This window comes from Mobula hypostoma, chromosome 2 (genome assembly GCF_963921235.1).
Source record: "Mobula hypostoma chromosome 2, sMobHyp1.1, whole genome shotgun sequence".
Lineage (NCBI taxonomy): Eukaryota > Metazoa > Chordata > Chondrichthyes > Myliobatiformes > Myliobatidae > Mobula > Mobula hypostoma.
Window position 1 is genome coordinate 156,742,039 of NC_086098.1, and position 21,264 is coordinate 156,763,302.

At 41.9% G+C, this 21,264-nt stretch overlaps 1 protein-coding gene and 1 long non-coding RNA gene across 3 annotated transcripts in view; one reads left to right on the forward strand and one right to left on the reverse strand.

Moving 5' to 3' along the window:
• The window catches only part of LOC134342594 (uncharacterized), a 46,174-nt gene extending 37,013 nt beyond the window's left edge, over positions 1 to 9,161 (forward strand). For both annotated transcript variants that reach the window (XR_010017046.1, XR_010017047.1), the window contains exon 3: positions 8,775 to 9,161. This is a non-coding gene — a long non-coding RNA (uncharacterized LOC134342594). The remainder of the gene's footprint in view (positions 1 to 8,774) is intronic.
• Positions 9,162 to 9,275: 114 nt separating this feature from the next.
• mapk1 (mitogen-activated protein kinase 1) overlaps positions 9,276 to 21,264 on the reverse strand; it is a 95,170-nt gene continuing 83,181 nt past the window's right edge. Inside the window, exons 6-9 of the mRNA XM_063040913.1 lie at positions 20,355 to 20,486; positions 18,122 to 18,231; positions 15,153 to 15,295; positions 9,276 to 12,008 (exon numbers count right to left, since the gene is read on the reverse strand). Coding sequence (XP_062896983.1) covers positions 15,176 to 15,295; positions 18,122 to 18,231; positions 20,355 to 20,486 — 362 coding nt within the window. The 3' untranslated portion in view covers positions 9,276 to 12,008; positions 15,153 to 15,175. The remainder of the gene's footprint in view (positions 12,009 to 15,152; positions 15,296 to 18,121; positions 18,232 to 20,354; positions 20,487 to 21,264) is intronic.

Consider the following 21,264-nt stretch of genomic DNA (forward strand, 5'->3'; position numbering starts at 1 on the left):
TGATTTATCTTTCATAAATTAGCATTGACCCTGCTCAGTCCTACTATTATTCTCAAAGTGCCGTGATAATAATAGTTTCCAGTAATTTGCAATTGTCAACATCAACGTACAGGTATTTTGTTTTCTCTCACCCTCCTTTCTTAAACTGTAGACTTTCAAAATGCCCTTGACATGTGATATGCAAGGAGATCCAATGGTTTTACATTATTTTGTCAACTTCCCCTACGGATTTACTTGCTAATACGCATTCCTCTTTACATATCCTTAAATCATCACTAAACTTCAATTGGTTCCAGAGTCAGGGCAACATTCATAAAACAGAATGGAATACTTCCATGAAATTAGAATTAGATGATAATCATTTTAAACAAAACATATGTGAATGCAGAATTCTGAAAAAATGCGGGGTACTTGCTGGAATGGAAATGGATTTTTTTTAAAAATATAGAATTAGGTGTATCAAGGCTTAAAAGGAATTTCCTTTAGAATTTGAAAATTAGATATGGGGCGGCATAGTAGCTTAATGGTTAGCACAACGCCTTACAGTACAGGTAACCTGGGTTCAATTCCTGCCGCTGCCTTTAAGAAGTTTCTCCCCATAAGGCTTTCCTCCCACAGTCCAAACACGTGACAATTACCTCAAGTTGACAATTGCCATTACTTCTGCCATGAGAATGTACAGAATCTCATGGCTCAATCTGGAAGATCCTGTGCACATCAGCATAGAGTTCAAGCTTCTCTTTGACATTTTGATCATGTGCTCCCACATGCCATCCATATGTGAGGAGTGTGGTGGATTAAAGTCCCAAGTGCAGCCTTGGCTTTTGATATACCTCTGCACCTCAGAGTCTTACATAACTTTCGGGAACTCAATTTCATGGCAAGCACCAACAAGATTTGCATCACAACCAGAATATAGTCTTTTAGAGGAATCACAGATGGCAAAGAACTGTCCAGTGCATTAATGCAGCTAGATGAATCCATGGACTCAATCACTTCTATTTGAATAGCTCGAGTGCCCAGGCGAGTAAAGAGCACCACCCATTGTTTGCTGTGAGCTAGACCTCCTCTTGTATGTCCACTAACCACAGTCCAAGGACCAAAGACATCCAGACCAGTGTATGTGAAGGATGGAGAGGTGATTAGTCGCTCCTCTGGCAAATCTGACATCATTTGCCTTTCCATTTTACCCTGCAGCTTAGAACAAGTGACACAGTCATATAAAAAGCTACCTTTGCATCTCTTGCCATCAATCAGCTATATACCAGCTGCTTTAATAGCTCTTTCTTTCTGTGAATGTGTGTCCTTGATGCGTCACCTGTGCATGATAGTGGTGTATGAGCAATATGGAGATGTGATGCTTGGTGGCCAAGGTAAAGGGGTTCGTGCTTTAATCAAACCTCCAACTCTGAGCAGACTATCTTTGCCTACCATTGGATTCAATTTAGAGAGTGGGTTGTTCTTGTTGCGGCTTACCCCTTTAGAAAAAATGTCTAGATCATCAGAAAAGGTGGCCATCTGCACAGAGTGGATTATTATGCTCATTGCCTTGAACTGTGTACGTTGGTGGTGTGGGGGTCTCAAACATCTATCCCAACTTCTGCACTCAGTAGGGAACTGCACAGTAGGCTTGAATATGATTCAGTTTCAAGTGCTCTTTGCAAGGAGATCCAGGAAGAGAATTTTTCAAACCTCCCTGGGGTTGGTGGCCGACGAGTGGCACAGCTTGGCCCTTGTGGTTGGATCTCCATATTAGCATCAGCATCAGCCAGCTCACGTAGACTGGTTATGTGCAGCCAGTGGAGTGTGGTTTGTACAAAAATAACAGTACTGTGAAATAGTTGGTGTTGCTGAGCTGAGAGACTTAGACAGATCGAGAAGTGTGATTATGGTCTGTGGCCATGTACTTCCACTACTTTGGCTGTGTAGACTGTCAAATTCTTTGGACGCTTGTTATGACTGTTATTCCAGTCTGGTCCAGTGAGCAGTATGTTTTTCAGACTGATGCTATTGTATTGAGTTGAAAACCACCCTGTTCTGGTCTATCTTTCTGGGGTGATAAACTCCAAATGTAAGTAGATCAACACACACGTGGAAGAGAGAGGGACAGGTTTTCATGCCCTGGTTGGTCATCAACATCTCAGAAGATCGATCCAGCATTGTTTCAACCAAGAAGGCAAGACATTTGCTCTACTTCGATAGGTTCAACATTTTAGGACCACACACACAAGATGGAGGAACTCATCAGGCCAGGCAGTTGACGTTTCAGGCCAAAACCCTTTGGCAGGGATTCAGCAGCGGCCCGCTGAAGGGTTTCATGGAAATATAGAAAACCAATAGCACAATACAGGCCCTTCGGCCCGCAAAGCTGTGCCGAACATGTCCCTACCTTAGAACTACCTAGGCTTTACCTTTTCCTATTTTTCAAAGCTCTATGTAGCCATCCAAGAGTCTCTTAAAAGACCCTATTTTTTCCGCCTCCACCACCACCACCGGCAGCCTATTCCACACACTCACCAGTCTCTGCATAAAAAAAAAACAAACTTACCCCTGATATCTCCTCTGTACCTACTTCCAAGCATCTTAAAACTATGCATCCTCATGCTAGCCATTTCTGCCCTGGGGAAAAGCCTCTGACTAACCACATGATAAATGCCTCTCATTATCCTGTCACCTCTGTCAAGTCACCTCCCATCCTCCGTCGCTCCAAGGAGAAAAGGCCGAGTTCACTCAACCTGTTTTCATAAGGCATGCTCCCCAATCCAGGCAACATCCTTGTAAATCTCCTCTGCACCCTTTCTATGGTTTCCACATCCTTCCTGTAGTGAGGCGACCAGAACTGAGCACAGTACTCCAAGTGGGGTCTGACCAGGGTCCTATATAGCTGCAACATTACCTCTTGTCTCCTAAATTCAATCCCACGATTGATGAAGGCCAATGCAACATATGCCTTCTTAACCACAGAGTCAACTTACGTAGCAGCTTTGAGTGACCTATGAACTTGGACCCCAAGATGCCTCTGATCCTCCACACTGCCAGGAGTCTTACCATTAATGCTATATTCTGCAATCATATTTGACCTACCAAAATGAACCACCTCACATTTATCTGGGTTGAACTCCTCCTGCCACTTCTCAGCCCAGTTCTGCATCCGATCAATGTCCCATTGTAACCTCTGACAGCCCTCCACACTATCCACATCACCCCCAACTTTTGTGACATCAGCAAATTTACTAACCCATTCCTTCACTTCCTCATCCAGGTCATTTATAAAAATCACAGAGAGTGAAAAGAGCCCCAGAACAGATCCCTGAGGCACATGACTGGTCACCAGCCTCCATGCAGAATATGACCCATCTACAACCACTCTTTACCTTCTGTGGGCAAGCCAGCTCTGGATCCACAAAGCAATGTCCCCTTGGATCCCATGCCTCCTTACTTTCTCAATAAGCCTTGCATGGGGTGCCTTATCAAATGCCTTGCTGAAATCCATATACACTACATCTACTGTTCTTCCTTCATCAATGTGTTTAGTCACATCTTCAAAAAATTCAATCAGGCTTGTAAGGCACGATCTGCCTTTGACAAAGCCATGCTGACTATTCCTAATCATATTATGCCTCTCCAAATGTTCATAAATCCTGCCTCTCAGGATCTTCTCCATCAACTTACCAACCACTGAAGTAAGATGCACTGGCCCATAAATTCCTGGTGATCCCTACTTCCTTTCTTGAATAAGGGAACAACATCCACAATCCACCATATGATGTGGTAAATTGGATCAGCAAATTTGCTGATGATACAAAGATTGGAGGTGTAGTAGACAGTGAGGAAAGTTTTCAGAGCCTGCGGAGGGACTTGGACCAGCTGGAAAAATGGACTGAAAAATGGCAGATGTAGTTTAATACAGACAAATGTGAGGTATTGCACGTTGGAAGGACAAACCAAGGTAGAACATACAGGGTTAATGGTAAGGCACTGAGGAGTGCAGTAGAACAGAGGGATCTGGGAATACAGATACAAAATTCCCTAAGAGTGGCGTCACAGGTAGATAGGGTCGTAAAGAGAGCTTTTGGTACATTGGCCTTTATTAATCAAAGTATTGAGTATAAGAGCTGAAATGTTATGATGAGGTTGTATAAGGCATTGGTGAGGCCGAATCTGGAGTATTGTGTTCAGTTTTGGTCACCAAATTACAGGAAGGATATAAATAAGGTTGAAAGAGTGCAGAGAAGTTTTACAAGGATGTTGCCAGGACTTGAGAAACTCAGTTACAGAGAAAGGTTGAATAGGTTAGGACTTTATTCCCTGGAGCGTAGTAGAATGAGGGGAGATTTGATAGAGGTATATAAAATTATGATGGGTATTGATAGAGTGAATGCAAACAGGCTTTTTCCACTGAGGCAAGGGGAGAAAAAAACCAGAGGACATGGGTTAAGAGCGAGGGGGGGGGGGAAGTTTAAAGGGAACATTAGTGGGGGCTCCTTCACACAGAGTGGTGGGAGTATGGAATGAGCTGCCAGATGAGGTGGTAAATGCGGGTTCTTTTTTAACATTTAAGAATAAATTGGACAGGTACATGGATGGGAGGTGTATGGAGGAATATGGTCCGTGTACAGGTCAGTGGGACTAGGCAGAAAATGGTTTGGCACAGCCAAGAAGGGCCGAAAGGCCTGTTTCTGTGCTGTAGTTTCTATGGTTCTATGGTTCCAGAACCTCTTCCGTCCTCTTTGATGATGCAAAGATCATTGCCAGAGGCTCAGCAATCTCCTCCGTTGCTTCCCACAGTAGCCTGGGGTATATCCCATCCAGTCCCAGTGACTTATCCAACTTGATGCTTTCCAAAAGCTCCAGCACATCCTCTTCCTTAATATCTACATGCTCAAGATTTTCAGTCCACTGCAAGTCATCCCTACAATCGCCAAGACCCTTTTCGATAATAGTTTGCTTCAGTATTCACTAAGAACTTCCACTATTTCCTCTGGTTCTATACACACTTTTCCACTGTCACTCTTGATTGGTTCTATTCTCTCACGTCTTATCCTCTTGCTCTTCACATACTTGTAGAATGCCTTGGGGTTTTCCTTAATCCTGTCTGCCAAAGCCTTCTCATGGTCCCTTCTGGCTCTCATAATTTCATTCTTAAACTCCTTCCTGCCAGCCTTATAATCTTCTAGATTCCTATCATTACCCAGTTTTTTGAACCTTTTGTAAGCTTTTCTTCTTGACTGGATTTACAGCAGCCTTTGTACACCACGGTGTACCTTACCATCCTTTCCACGTCTCATTGGAACATACCTACTCAGAACCCCACGCAAATATCCCCTGAACAATTGCCACATTTCGTCCATACATTTCCCTGAGAACATGTTTCCAATTTATGCTGCCATGTTCCTGCCTGATAGCCTCATATTTCCCCTTACTCTAATTAAACATTTCCCTAACTTGTCTGTTCCTATCCCTCTCCGATGCTATGGTAAAGGAGATAGAATTGTGATGACTATCGCCAAAATGTTCTCCCACTGAGAGAACTGACACCGGGTTCATTTTCAATATTTGGGAAATTAAAATTCCCCACAACAACCCTGTTATTATTACTCCTTTCCAGAATCTGTCTCCCTGTCTACTTCCTGATGTCCCTGTTACTATTGTGTTGTCTATAAAAACACCCAGTAGAGTTATTGACCCCTTCCTATTCCTAACTTTCACCCACACAGACTCTGTAGACAACCCCTCCATGACTTCCTCCTTTTCTGCAGCAGTGACACTACCTCTGATCAACAGTGCCACACCCCCATTTCTTTTGCCTCCCTCCCTATCCTTTCTGAAACATCTAAAGCCTGGCACCATCTGTCACTGTCCCCTTGGGCTTCAAGGCAGCCACCATCATCCCAGTGCCTAAAAGGGTGACAGTAACCTGCTTCAATGACTACTGTCCAGTGTCACTGACCTCAGCTATAATGAAGTGCTTTGAGCAGGTGTTTATGGATTGCATTAAATCCCATCTTCCTGCTACATTGGACCCTTTCCAGTTAGCCTGTTGCTCAAATCAGTCCACTGGTGATGCCTCTGAATACTTCATCCTACTCCATCTGGAAAAAGGTGCCTCATATGCCAGGAAGCTGTTTATCAACTTCAGTTTGGCATTTTAATATGATCATTCCTCAGAAGCTGGGCCTCATTAGGTCTCAATATCTCTCTTTAACTGGAGTCTAGACTTATTGACAGGAAGACCAGACAGTCGGTGTTGGCAGAAACTTCTCTAGCTCCACCACGCTCAGCACTGATGCTCAGCCTGCAGCTGACACATGACTGCACTGCTCGATCAAATGGAAACTGAATCAAGTTCACTATGGCACAACAGTGGTTGGCCTCAACAATGATGACAAGATGGCAGACAGAGCGGCTGGTAGAATGGTGTGAGCACAACTTGGACAAGACCAACGTGACTTTAGGAGAGTGAGGCTGACCACTCCTCACTGTATACAAGCTTCCTCCATGGAAAAGGTTAGGAACACCAAGTTTCTGGGAGGGCACATAAACAGATAATCTCGTCTCATCCCTCAACACCACCTCTTTGGTCAAGAAAGCACAGCAGTGTCTCCACTTCCTGAAGAGATTGATGTGAGTGAGGCTCCACATTGTAAGCAATTTTTTTCCAGAGCAGCATCAAAAATGTCCTAACCCTTGCATCACCATCTGGTATAGGAATTAAGTGAACAGAGAAGTCATCACCCTGACCCAGTGGTGTCAAGAGGACAACCCCTCCTTCAATGTCGCAAAAACAAAGGAGCTGGTTGTGGACTACAGGAGGAATGGAGACAGGCTAACCCCTATTGACATCAATAGGTTGAGTGGCGAACAGCTTCAAGTTCCTCGGCATACATATCACCGAGGATCTCACGTGGTCTGTATATACTGGCTGTGTGGTGAAAAAAAAACACAACAGTGCCTTTTCACCTCAGACAGTTGAGGAAGTTTGGTCTGGGCCCCCAAATCCTAAGAACTTTCTACAGGGGCACAAAACTGAGAGCATCCTGACTGGCTGCATTGCTGCCTGGTATGGGAATGTACTTTCCTCAATTGTAGGACTCTGCAGAGAGTGCAGACAGCGCATCTGTCGATGTGAACTTCTGACTATTCAGGACATGTACAGAGACAGGTGTGTAAAAAGGGCCCGAAGGATCACTGGAGACCTGAGTCACCCCAACCACAAATTGTTCCAGCTGCTACTATCCAGCAAATGGCACCACAGCATAAAAGCCAGGACCACAGGCTCTGGGAGAGCTTCTTCCACCAGGCCTTCAGACCGATTAATTCACACTGACACAACTGTATTTCTATGTTATATTGACTCTCCTGTTGTAAACACTATTTATTATAAATTGCACATTTAGACAGATGTAATGCAAAGATTTTTACTTATGTATGTGAAGGGTGCAAGTAACAAAAGTCAATTCAAGTCCCTACAAAGGATCGTGAGGACTACTGAGAGGAGCACTGCACAGGCAGGGCCCTTAACATTTCAATGATCCATCCCATCCATCCAACAATCTCTTTGATCCCTATCACCAGGCTGGAGGTACTGGCCAAGAACTGTTAGTATGGGAAACAGCTTCTTCCCCTAAGCTGTAAAACTACTTATTCCCCACCACCACCCAGGTCTCATCCCACATGAAGCACCAGTAGGTATTTACTGTTCACTTTTTAAGTTCTGTTGTAAATGTGCCTATTTGTTAACTTGCTTGTATTAATGTTACACTATGTGTTGTGTGTACTGTGAGGTGCACCTTGGTCCAAAGGACACAAACACGAGGAAATCTGCAGATGCTGAAATTACAAGCAACACACATAAAAGTTGCTGGTGAACGCAGCAGGCCAGGCAGCATCTATAGGAAGAGGTACAGTCGACGTTTCAGGCCAAGACCCTTGGTCAGGACTACTACAATCAACATTTCGGACTGAGACCATTCTTTACCTGATGTCCACAAGGACCATTTTATATTGAAATCCAATGCAGATACATCACCACACAAATCAAAAGCCGCCACATTCTCAGCCCTATTACATCAGGAATTATGTTAACCATCTCCAGTCGTATGACCAGCAATTCTTTCTCAGTAACTTTGCTTGAAGTTTGTAGTTATCTGTCTTTCCAGAATATTAACTGTTACATGATGCATTCCTTGTTTAATATGATTTTCTCTACCACCAACCAACCCCCCCCCCCCCGAAAAACAAGCATGGCAACTGATAAGCCCATTCACTCCGCACCTACCAGGTTCACTCTTGCATATCACCACCATTCTTTTCACAGCACCTTTCCATGTAACCATTATAGTTAAGATCTGTCTTTTACCCTTCCCATCAAGGACTTCTTCCTATGAAACTATAGCTCACTTCCAATTTAGTATATGGCAGAATATCTCCATTCAATGCACAACCGTGACAATGAGCTCCTAACAACTCATGATTTTAACCCACCTCACTCTTGCACCAGTGTTGCCCTCTTGAAACAATGAACGCTATCAATTGAAATCAGCCTTTCCAGCTGGCATTAAAACTGCCAGTTCTAATGCAAGTCATGAGATGTTAGGGCAGACACAAGATGAAGGATCTCAACCCAAAACAATGGCAATTGGTTCCCCCATCCCATACAAATGCTGCTCAACCACCAAGTTCCTCAAGCAGATTATTTGAAGCTTCCCCACCCCCAGCTCATTTTCGCCACAAGTGCTGCCTGACCCTTGCATTTTCAACATTTTGTTTTACAGATTTCCACCTCCTGTTAAAACTACTGACACTGAGCAGGTTCATGTGAAGAATGCACTTGTCAAGGAAGAAAGAAGCCACGAGTGCAAGTGGTTGGACATCAAGAGGTGCAGAAGGTATGAGGAGAAATTAAAACAGTAAAGCTGCTTGCACAAGAATCTCGAAAATGTTAAGACCAGCACCAAAACATGACGTATAATGTTATCCATAAATTTTCTTCCAGCACAATTTTACAAATATTGATTTAATTGACCAGTTTGGTTTTGCCTTCAGTAAACTAACTCTAGTAATGTGGGTTTTACTTGCTTTCCAAGGACATTTAGTCTGGCCTGTCCTTGGGCTCCAGCTAGAAGAGTGATTGTGCAATCAGGAAGAAGACAATGACATCTTCCGAGTGGCAAACCTGCAAGTTGAGTAAGACATTTGTAATTTTTTGAATTTAATAACCACACTGTCAAAATTCTCCAGAAGTCACATTTCTCATCCCTGTAAATAAAGCTGCATTGTAGATTAATCAATGTACATTTTAATGGAAAAAATAGCCAATAACAAATTAACTGGATTAAAATGCAAAACAATACATTATCCGATATTTAAAAAATTGCATACCATCCTGCATTTTACTTGGTAAATAATTTTGACTATTAATCTTGGTTCTGATAGAAGTAACAATGTCTTCTAATTCTCTTATTGTGTTTGAAAGATCGAATGGTTTTCATGGGAAGGCTATGTAGCTCATGCTCCCATTCCAACTCAACATTCTGCCTTCTCTTACTAACATTTAATTGCAGGGGAGCCATGCTGATCTGCACAATTGTACAGCATGGAAGCCTACTTATACAAAACAAAATTGTAATCTAACAATGTAACAAGTTTTAAACAAGTAGCTTCATCTACACTGTCATAATTGTCCAATATTCCAATTGGAGGAACATGGGCTTTACATAGGTGATCCCTCCAGTTGAGAGAACATTCTCCATAAAGTTTGCTGAACCCTCTCCCTCAAATCTTTTAAAGCTGAGCTTTTCTACTTAATCATTTGACTCTTTATTCCATCAATTCTCAAGCCTATGGTTCTGATTTCGAAGGTTGGAAGGTTGCAATGATGTAATGGAACTTCTGGCAACTTTCTTGGTTGGTTAGCGTTAGCCTCAGTCAGCTCATGCTCCATTTAATCACGCAAACCAATACATGGCAGCTGTCCTTCACCACACTTCTTCTCTCCCAGTGAAAAGGGGAATGGAAGGCCAGAGAAATAAAAGCTTAAAGATCTGATGAAAGTATAGGGCACAAGGCAAGACAAGAGATTAGTCATGCACACAGTTAGTTGTGTATAGAACATACTGTATTTAAAAGATGCAGGGAGACACCAATTTAAAGAATTTTACAAGAGCTGTATGTGCCGGAAACAAAAAGAACATTCATTAACGGATTAAATTTTGTTTACATATATAACATTGAAAAAAACTTAAGGCAAAATAAATTTTTGTACCTACAAGTTTGTCCATATATATAATATGCTTAAATCCAATACCAGTCACAATACAATCAGGTATGTCTATGCGGTTACATCACATTTTGACACCTATTGTTGCAGGTTTTCTTCCAATAAAATTTAACCATAACCGCTTTTCCATTTATTATACATGTTTAAATTTCTCCAGAGGGTACACAATTTATAAAGGCAACAGATCAACTAGAACAAAAAGCCAACTGAACAAGTTACATGATAGAGTGCTCTATACAGTTACATCACAGAGTCTGCAAAAGGCGGCTTTTTTTCAAAAAAAAAGGAATTAAGCATGATTTATACAGAAAGCAAAACCAGAAAGAAAACCAGAGGAGGGATTAGGACGAAGCTTGAAGCAGTAAGATTTATTCCTACTATGGGTCTGTATGTGTCCGTGGTAAATGTGTGTGTGTACACGTGTGCGTGTGTACGTGTGTGTACGTGTGCGCGTGTACGTGTGTGTGCGCGTACGTGTGTGTGGCACTTGGACAGTCTTTGTATACAAAGCTTTAACAGTCATGCTTGGACACAGTAAATTGTACAAGGCAATTGTCACCACAATAGGTTTTGAGACTAAGGATCAGGCACTGCACTTTGAATTCAAATATAGCTAAGAAAGCTCCACATTGTACAGGCTTCATCCACAAACACTCTGCAAACACAGAAAAAGGGACAGGAATCTTTATGACACCCTTCATTCTTAATGCCATAAGCACACAGGGTCTTAGAATTCTAAGCTGCTCTCAAGGAGACCCACTCACTTAGGCTTCCTTCAAAACTACTTGATATTTTTTTTCCCCCCCAAAGCAAAGCATCCATTTGCATTTCCTCTAATTTAGCCAGCACAGAAATTCTTCAGAGGATGCAAGGCAGACTTTTTCCACAGATCAGGTACTTTATTTTCGATCTGTGTTATCCAATACAAATTTCTGAAATGGAATCCAGTTTGTTTTTATAACAAATTGAATGGAATGTTGTTAAAAGTAAACTAAAGTAATACACAAGTTCTGTTGACATCAGCACTGCATAATATTTCAGGAATATATGCCAGTAATTTACTTTTAAAATCAATAAAAGACATTAGTGAGGGAGCCACCTTGACAGGGCTTTCAGTGTATGAGTACACAATCTATACAACCATTCAACAAAGCAACACTGGTTTAAAAGAATGCAGGTTAGTCACATCTTCTGTCCTTGAATATCTAAATATTTTCCTATGCTTGGGGGATCTCACAGGAACATGCAAGGAATAGAAATCCCACACAATGCATTCAAAGATTTGAAGCATTTGATGTGACCAGACACAGCAACCGTAATACTGAATCATCAGTTATGTTTCAATATATCTCAAAGTGCATCAAAAAAACTAAACTGAAGTGCTCAAAATGTGTCTGTGGTATTTTCTGTATATTTATTCACCAAGTCAGTCCTGCTTTCTTTCAAACACCATTGCTAAGTTACATAGGATATAGATCACTAAATGTGCGCACACAGGCTGTACAACTTTCTGATCTGCTGCAGATACCAATACAACTGTGTGAATTCTCATCTCCACAGCAAGCAAAATAAAATGCCAAGGCTTCCAGTATGGACGATCTCCATGGTTACAGGTGCCATGGCAGAGTTTTTAAAGAGTATAATGGATAAGCTGAGATGCGCGAGACAGGATTCAGGAGGAGTTAGAAACAAACGAAATCTGAGCATGTCCAGTCCTGCAGTCCTGGCCCTAGAAAGACAATGAAAGTTAGTATAACTTTGATGCATAATTCTTGCTGTGAAAAACAAAATGCCAGTGATGCACAGCCCACTTGTTAACAGTTGAGAAATGTTAATGCATGATCTGCCAACATTTTATACTTGTTTCAGATTCCTACTTTGTAGTTCAAATCTTGATATCACAACTTGTTAACCTGCAATTTAATCACAGAATTCCAGCTTAATTTAGAACTCCCCTGTACTGTTCGATCCATACAGGACAATGTTCAGGGAGCATAAAACTGACAATGAAAACTTCTAGAATGATGGATACAAATGAACTCCCTCAGTTAGCAACAGGGGAACAGAAACAACAGATCAAGTGAATAAATACTTTCAGGCCATCTTCAGATCCAAATGTAAGGAATCTCAAGTCCAGTGAGAGAGAACAACCAAAGAAAATCAGTATTACTGAGGAAAATGGTGTTAGAGAAAACAGGAATTAAATCCCACATGGTAGACTAGTCCAGGAGGTTTGATCACATGGTCTGTAGCCAACTGGATACAAAATTGGCTTGGTGGAAAGACAGCAGGTGGGAGGGGTGTGTTGTTTCTCCCCCACTGGAGATGTGTGACCAGTGGTATGAGGCAGGTTCTGGTGCTGGGGTTCACTTACCAGAAATAATTTGGATTACAAAGTTGTCAACATGGTAAATTTGCAAATGACACCAAAGTCAGTGCTGATGCATTTTTTTTGCCAGTGGGGGGGGAAGGGGGATCATTGCTGCTGCTTATGCACAGGAGGGAGGGGAGCAGGGGGGCACTTTGGGATTCTAACAATTAACTGTCTTTCATTCTTTGGGGCACTCCTCTTTTTGTGGATGGTTGTGAAGAAAAAGCATTATAGGATGTATATTGTATACATTTCTCTGACATTAAACGAACCTTTGAAATTAGTGTGATGGACAGTGAAGAAAGTTGTCCAAGTTTACCGTAGGATGTAAATAAACTGGGAAAGGACATTCAGGAATGACAGAATTTAACTCAGACACATTTGAAGTGGTGTATTTTGGCAAGTTAAACCAGGGCAACAATTGCACAGTAAATTACTGTGGAGTGACCTACGTAAATTACCAAGGGAGTGACATAGAACAGAGGAAATGTGGGGTTAAACACAGAGTTCCCTGAAAATGGCAATACAAAGTGAAGTTGCATGCCAAGGTAGCCTTCACCGAACGGGGGCACTAGGTTCAAAAGTTGCAACATCAAGACACAGCTGTAAAAGATGCAGGTGAGACTGCATTAGGAATATTGTGTCAGCAGCTTGTTACTATACTACAAAAAGGATGGCATTAAGCTGCAGAAGGTACAGAAAAGAATCACAAGGACACAGAAGATTTACAAGGACATTACTGAGACTAGAGGATTTGAGTTACAAGACAAGACTGCTTTTCCTGGAGAGAAAGTGACTGAGGGTTGTAGTTATGCAGTTTTAAAAGATCATGTGAGACATAGATAAGGTGCAGGGTCACAGTCTAAAATGAAAGGTCATAGGTTTAAAGTGGGGGGAGTGAAGACAAACATGCAGGGCAAGTTTTTCCCACACATGGAGGGTGGTGGGTATGTGCAATGAGCCGCTACTGGTGGTGTTAGAGATGGATACAAATGTAAGAGTTGATACATTTGGACAGGTATGCAGATAGGAAAGGTTAAGCGGTTCAGAAGGATCTTGGGCCAAATGCAGAAAAATGGGAGTAGGTTTCAAAAACATCTTGGTCAGATTGGAGATGTTGGGCCAAGAGGCCCATTTCCATGTTGTACATGTCTAATTCTCTATGAAGTGGCCCTAGAAACAGTGGACATAATTGGTGGTCATTTCCCATCATTTGGACTCTAGTTTAATTTTTCTAGATTTGGAGGTTAATTAATGCAAACCCACAAAAAAGGGGGAGGGGGAGGGGGAGGGGGAGAGGGAGAGGGAGAGGGAGAGGGAGAGGGAGAGGGAGAGGGAGAGGGAGAGGGAGAGGGAGAGGGAGAGGGAGAGGGAGAGGGAGAGGGAGAGGGAGAGGGAAAAAAAAAGGTAAATTATAGACTGGTTAGCCCGAGAACAGTTGTATTGAACCAGTTAGACACCAGCAATAGAAAACTATTTAGAATCTTTCTGTGAGAAGAATGGAATAGATTGTTAGCTCTTTGTTACATCTCTAATTCTTTCCCCAAACTCACTTGATAACTTAAACCTTTTATCGGTAATCTCATCCATCTTTGGATACAAGGCTCAAGTCAAAATCCTTAGGGCAGTAATCTGGCATGGTGAAATGTAAAATGTAGCAAATCAATATAACAAAGTAAACAAATCCAGAAATCTGAGTTGTACCTTTAACTGAAAGAAATGAGTTCAAAGGGATTTTGCATTTTTGAATAATACCTTTCAGATTCCAGATTGCATGTTGGGTCTAAGGAATTATTTTACTAACTGGCACGGAACAAAGAATTTTCCCCTCAAAACTTGCCCTAGTTGGAGAATCTAAGGAATGCTTAGTTATGTGAATTATATATCTCGGTACTGAAGGTAGAACAATGTGGTGCGAATAACTGCACCAAGATCAGACATTAGCTAGAAGGCTGATCCTTTTGACACAAGCTCATTAACCAACAATCCGATTTATAATCTCTAAGAACTGGTCTTATGGGGAATAAGAACAGACCAAAAACTTCAAGCTTAGAGAAGTGTATTAGATCAGACCAAAATTAACCTTCATTCTAAGATAACCAAGGTGCTTAATGCCATCAATAAATGCCTGGTGCAGAATCTATTCAATTCCTCATCACTAGTATTCCTTATTAAAACTTAAGGGATCAACCAACATTGGAACCCCTCAGGGAAGTTTCATATCAGAAGGTTAGAAAGTCGAGCAAGATTTACTTTTGGGGTGAATATTTATTTATTTCTGTTAGAGATACAGCGCAAAGCAGGCTCTCCTGGTCCAACAAGTCACAGCCATTTAACTCTAGCCTAACCATAGAACAATTTACAACGACCAATTGATCTACTAACCCACACATCTTTGGACTGTGGGAAGAAACCGGAGCACCCAGAGGAAATCCACACGTATCATGGGAAGCGCTTGTATGGCCCTCATTTGTTTCTGTATACCAGTATGTTGAAATTTACCTGTATGCAAGGGTGCTTGTAGTTTAGGAATGCTGATAATGTGGTTGAAATCTGGCCGTCTCCTCAAAAATCAGCTCTTTCAGCTTCTCCTTGGGTAGGTCATCCAACTCCATATCAAACTTAAAAGGGGCTTCTGCAATAGGCTAAAATTGCATCACCAATTAATACAGTTTCTGGAGAATAAAATACCAACAATTGCCTAAAGGTTTCCTCTTGAACATCATGATTCCTGAACACAGTAGATCAAGTTTAATGCTAATTAACAGACCGTGGAATTCTTCACCTTAGGAAATGAAACCATTTAGCTGCCTAAGCTTGTGCCAATAAAGAGCTATTCCCTGCACCAAAGTTACTTAAAATGTTAATACTGTAATATAGTTTCTTCCTTTTCAAAATTTGAAATGATTCGGCTACCATGTGGCTGCATCACCTCTCACCTACATTTCCTCCTCCCCCTGGCTTTCTGTAACACTTCATTTTCCACCACACTACACCCCATTCTCCTTGCTTAAAGTTTACACTCAATTCTGAAAGACTATTAGCTTATTTTGATCTTTAGATATTACCTAACATTAATTGTACATAACTGCCCCATTAATTTTATGAAATACTTCCTTTCAAAGAACTCCGAGTTCCAAGCCCTGATGTGCACCCCCAGAAGCAAGACCAAATCAAACCCACTCTTCCTTCTACAGCAATTCTCACATTGCAATTCCAGATCCAAGATTGTCATTTCCAGAACACAAGAATGTAAAGGAGAACAAAATAATTGTTACTCCAGATCCAATGCAACAAAAAAAACACTAAGATAAAGTAATAAAAACACAATAAGTATAAATAAGATAGCTTGTATACATAGACTGACTGTATGTATATCAAGTGATGCCTAGTACAGGAGTGTCTGTACACAAGGTGGCTCTGACAAGACATGATAAGGTACTAGTTGGTGGGGTGGATTAATGGTTGGAAGTGTTGATCAGCGTTACTGCTTGGGAAAAATACTGTTGGAGTCTAGTGGTCCTAGTGTGAATGCTACACAGCCTTCTCCATGATAGGAGTGGGACAAACAGTGCATGAGCAGGTGGGTGAGATCCTTTATCTGATTCCTAGTCTTCTTCTGGCACTTTTCTGTATATATGCCCTTGATGGCAGGTAGGCTTGTGCCAGCGATTTGCTGACAGTTTTGACCCCATCGTAGAGACTTCATGTCTACCACGAAGCAGTTTCTGTACCATGCAGCACGTTAGGATGCTCTCTGCTGCACAGTCCAACGCATTTCCACCTCCTCAGAAAGTAGAGGCATTGGTGAACTTTCCTGATCGTGACTGAATCTGTAATCTCCCCCAACTTCAAAACCCTATTATCTGCACCCATTCCCCAACCCTAGCCCCTTGACCATCCTGAAATTACTCCACTGTTGGCCATGCCTTCAACTAGAAAACACCAAGCTCTCAAATTTAAAAATGCAAACAAAGGGAAATCTGCTGATGCTAGAATTTCAAGCAACACACATAAAAATTGCTGGTGAATGCAGTAGGCCAGGCAGCATCTATAGGTTGGAGGCTACCCAGACGGAATATAAGGTGTTGTTCCTCCAACCTGAGTGTGGCTTCATCTTGACAGTAGAGGAGGCCATGGATAGACAGAGCAGAATGGGAATGGGATGTGGAATTAAAATGTGTGAGAGTCGGCTAGGGTGATATACTGCGTCCGGTGCTCCCAATACGGCCTTCTATATATTGGCAAGACCCAACGCAGGCTGGGAGACCTTTTTGCTGAACACCTACGCTCTGTCCGCCAGAGAAAGCAGGATCTCCAGTGGCCACACATTTTAATTCCACGTCCCATTCCCATTCTGGTATGTCTATCCATGGCCTCCTCTACTGTCAAGATGAAGCCACACTCAGGTTGCAGGAACAACACCTTATATTCCGTCTAGGTAGCCTCCAACCCGATGGCATGAACATTGACTTCTCTAACTTCCGTTAATGCCCCACCTCCCCTTCATACCCCATCCATTATTTTTTTTTTTTTTTTTTCTCGTTCTCCCTCTGTCCCTCTCACTATACTCCTTGCCCATCCTCTGGGATTCCCCTCTCCCCCTTTCTTTCTCCCTAGGCCTTCTGTCCCATGATCCTCTCATATCCCTTTTGCCAATCAACTTTCCAGTTCTTAGCTTCATCCCTCCTCCTCCTGTCTTCTCCTATCATTTCGGATCTCCCCCTCCCACTTTCAAATCTCTTACTATCTCTTCTTTCAGTTAGTCCTGGCGAAGGGTCTCGGCCCGAAACGTCGACTGTACCTCTTCCTATAAACGCTGCCTGGCCTGCTGCGTTCACCAGCAATTTTGATGTGTGAAGCTCTCAAATTTCTTCCCTAAACCTGAGATGTGCATCTTTCTTTGCTTTTAGAGTCTTCTTGACCAAGCATTTGGTTACTTGTCCAAATGTCTCCTTATTAAGTCAATGCCAAATTTTGTTAGCAATATACCATGCATTAGTTTGCTAGAATAAAGGTGCATTATAGGTAAATACAACTTCTGTTTGTGCAAAACAGAGAGTCTTTGCAGCCTGCTTTTATCAGTGATTGACTTTTATATAGTTCCAAGTGAACAAATATTATTGCCCCCTTCCAGTCCATGGGTACTATTCCTACTGGCCCCATAGCAGACTGAAGCTACTTAAGAGAAACAATTACAAAAAAAACTTCTCATTGTTTGTAGCAGAGATTGAAGCGTAATATCTGTCACAACAAAGAGCTCAAGAACATTTCACCTCCTTATATTGGTGAGCTTTTTTTTTGATTGTGTAGAAATCTGTTCTGGGACTAGATTGGACCAAAATTGGTTGTGCGAGATGTGTCCTCCCAAGAGATTGAAACTGTTCACAGTTTTAATTGCTGTGCCGTCAATGTAAAGAGGGGTGTGAGTGGTGCAGCTTTCTAATATGGAAGTCAATGTTGCATCCTACCTCATCACTGGGATCGTAGTACTGTTCCAGGTAAGGGTGAGCAAGAGCTGCCTCCACTTCAATCCTCTTGTGTGGGTTGAAAGTCAACATTTTATCCAATAAATCCAGAGCTGGAAGAGAAAGGGAACATTATACATCAAAATTAGCATCTGCACATTTCTCATTTACACAGCTATTTGTAACATTAAGCTGCCACATTTTCTTCATTTTAACCTACTCTAAAATCAATGCAACTCTTCCCTCCTACATAATTCACCACTTTTCTATCATCCATGTGCCTAAAATGCCCCTAATGTATCTGCCTCTACAACACCATGGCAGGGTGTTCCATACACTCATTAGTCCGTGTGAAACAAACTTACCTCTAACATCTCCCCTATACTTCCCCCCAATCACCTTAAAATTATGCCTCCTGATATTAGTCATTTCTACCCTAGGAAAAAGTTTCTAGCCATCCACTCAATCTATGCCTCTTATCATCTTGTACACCTCTATTTATGTCACCCCTCATCCTCCTTCACTCCAAACAGGAAAACCCTAATTCACTCACCCTATCCTTGTATGACATGCTCTCTAATCCTGAAAAACCTTCTCTGCATCCTCTCTAAAGTTTATACATCCTTCTTATAATAAGGCAAGCAGAACTGAGCACAATAATCCAAGTGCGGTCTAACAGAAACACAGAAAACCTACAGCACAATACAGGCCCTCCAGCCCACAATGCTGTGCTGAACATGTACTTACTTTAGAAATTACCCACAGCCTTCTATTTTTCTAAGCTCCATGTGTCTATCCAGGAGTCTCTTAAAAGACCCTATCATATCCACCTCCACCACTGTCGCCGGAAGTCCAGTCCACACACTTATCACTCTCAGCGTAAAAAACTTACCCCTAACAACTCCTCTGTACCTTCTTCCAAGCACCTTAAAACTGTGCCCTCTCGTGTTGGCCATAAATCAGGGTTTAATAGCACAATAATGCTCTAACCTGCAACTGCTCAAGAATTAAGAATTGGATTTTCCAGAAATACAGTATACTGGATTGTGCAATGGTTGAACACTGTCATATGATATCTGGGTGCAATGAGCTTCTATTGATGTTTTCCACATGCACAGTGCTAACGTCCTGAGGTCAGTAGTGAAGATCAAAGCTTGAAGGTCGATCTAATGTCCAGAAGTTGAGGCATAGTGGCTGAAGCCCTGGGTCTGAGTCTGCAAATCCACTGTGGAAGTTAGAAGCCTGATGACCACAAGTCCACCGAGGAAGTTAGAAGCCCAATGACCGCAAGCCCACTGGGGAAGTTGGAGGCACAGTGACCAAGTCCACAAGCCCACTGGGGAAGTTAGAGGCCCAGTGACCGAGTCCACAAGTCCACTGGGGAAGTTAGAGGCCCGATGACTGCGAGTCCACAAGTCCCATTGGGTTGGAGGCAGCCCGTCCTCAGATTGGAGGACTGCGTGTGGGGGTGGATAGAAGGAAGAAAGGGGGCTTGTTTTACTGCTATTTTGTTGTCATTGTTCTACTGAAGATTATAGCATGCTACGTTCACACCAAAATGTGTAGCAATACTTGCAGGTTGCCTCCAGCACGTCCATAGGTTGTGTTGGTTGTTAACGTAAATATCCATTTCACTGTATGCCTCAATATACATGTGATAAATAAATGAATCTGATTCAGCAAGTCTGATTAAGTTAATTTGAGATGCATCAGGAAAGCTCACACCCACAGGACAAGATAGACAGCCCTGAAATAGAGAGTTGAACTGAGGAGGAAACGATGTGAACCTTTAGTACAGCTTGTGGAAGTATTTATTCCTTGCATTTTGATGAAAGATTACCAAACCAAAATTATATATTCCTCTACCAACAGATGCTTGTTGACTACTTTTAAATTTTATATTCTATGATTTCCAAATGGTTAAATCATTGATACACTCATCTGCTATGAACCTTACAGGCAATACATGAATGCAAGTCAACTCATCAACTGGGTAAATCGAAAATGGATTTTGGCTACCAATCTTCATCTGACCAGTATTGCACACTTTTTCAGTTTGGGCCAAAGGGAAAGTCACCAAAACATAGTATTATTCATGTACTATTCCCTAGAAAGGGCTTTTCAGGTTTGGGTGTATCTTTTGTAATGTACCTCAACCGTTAAATTTCTTTTCAAGTCTCACTTCAGACAATGATACAAGTACATTAGTACAAAAATCACTGCTGCTAAATCTTACCTTTTCCATCAGCTTTGGGGAACAATCTGTTCCAAGGAACTTTGTTCTTGTGTGGCAGAGATTGCAGGTAGTTTCTGGCTTTGACGTTGATTATACAGTTCAGATCCTCTGGAGAAGGTGAGCCAAGAATACCTAAAAGAGATTGTGATCCAGCATGTAACCTTATTCAGCCAGTAAATTTATTGTCCGGTAAAGCATGCAGACAAAATTCCACATTTAATCACTTGCACTATTTGCCAATCTCAGCTGTATATTATCTGCTTATGAACAGATGGTTTCAATTTTCCCACACAGTGCTCCCCTCACTAATAATCCCAGATTCTTTATTAGATCAAATGACAGCATAATTCCAAATGGGATGACTTACCCAAAGTCTCAAGATCAGGTTCTCCATTGAAAAAAACACTAGTTGATAATCAAAATTTCAGCTTTCCCGGCTCAATTAAATTATCCAGCCACAGCTCTAACCATGGTAGAAATAAATTGTAAGAGAAGAAAATTGACCTGAAATAGCGGAAGCATCTAAACTGCAACTATAGTGAAGTCAACAATGGCTTGAGGCTGCATACTGTAGTTCAACTACATAACTTTGAGCAACTGTGGTTAGAAACTTAGAAAACCTACAGCACAATACAGGCCCTTCGGCCCACAAAGTTGTGCTGAACATATCCCTACCTTAGAAATTACTTGGCTTACCCATAGCCCTCTACTTTTCTAAGCTCCATGTACCTATCCGAAAGCCTCTTAAAAGACCCTATGGTATCCACCTCCACTACCATTGCCAGCAGCCCTTTCCACGCACTCACCACTCTCTGTGTAAAAAAACTTACCCTGACATCTCCTCTGTACCTACTCCCCAGAACCGTAAACCTGTGTCCTCTTGTGTCAACCATTTCAACCACAACTCTTT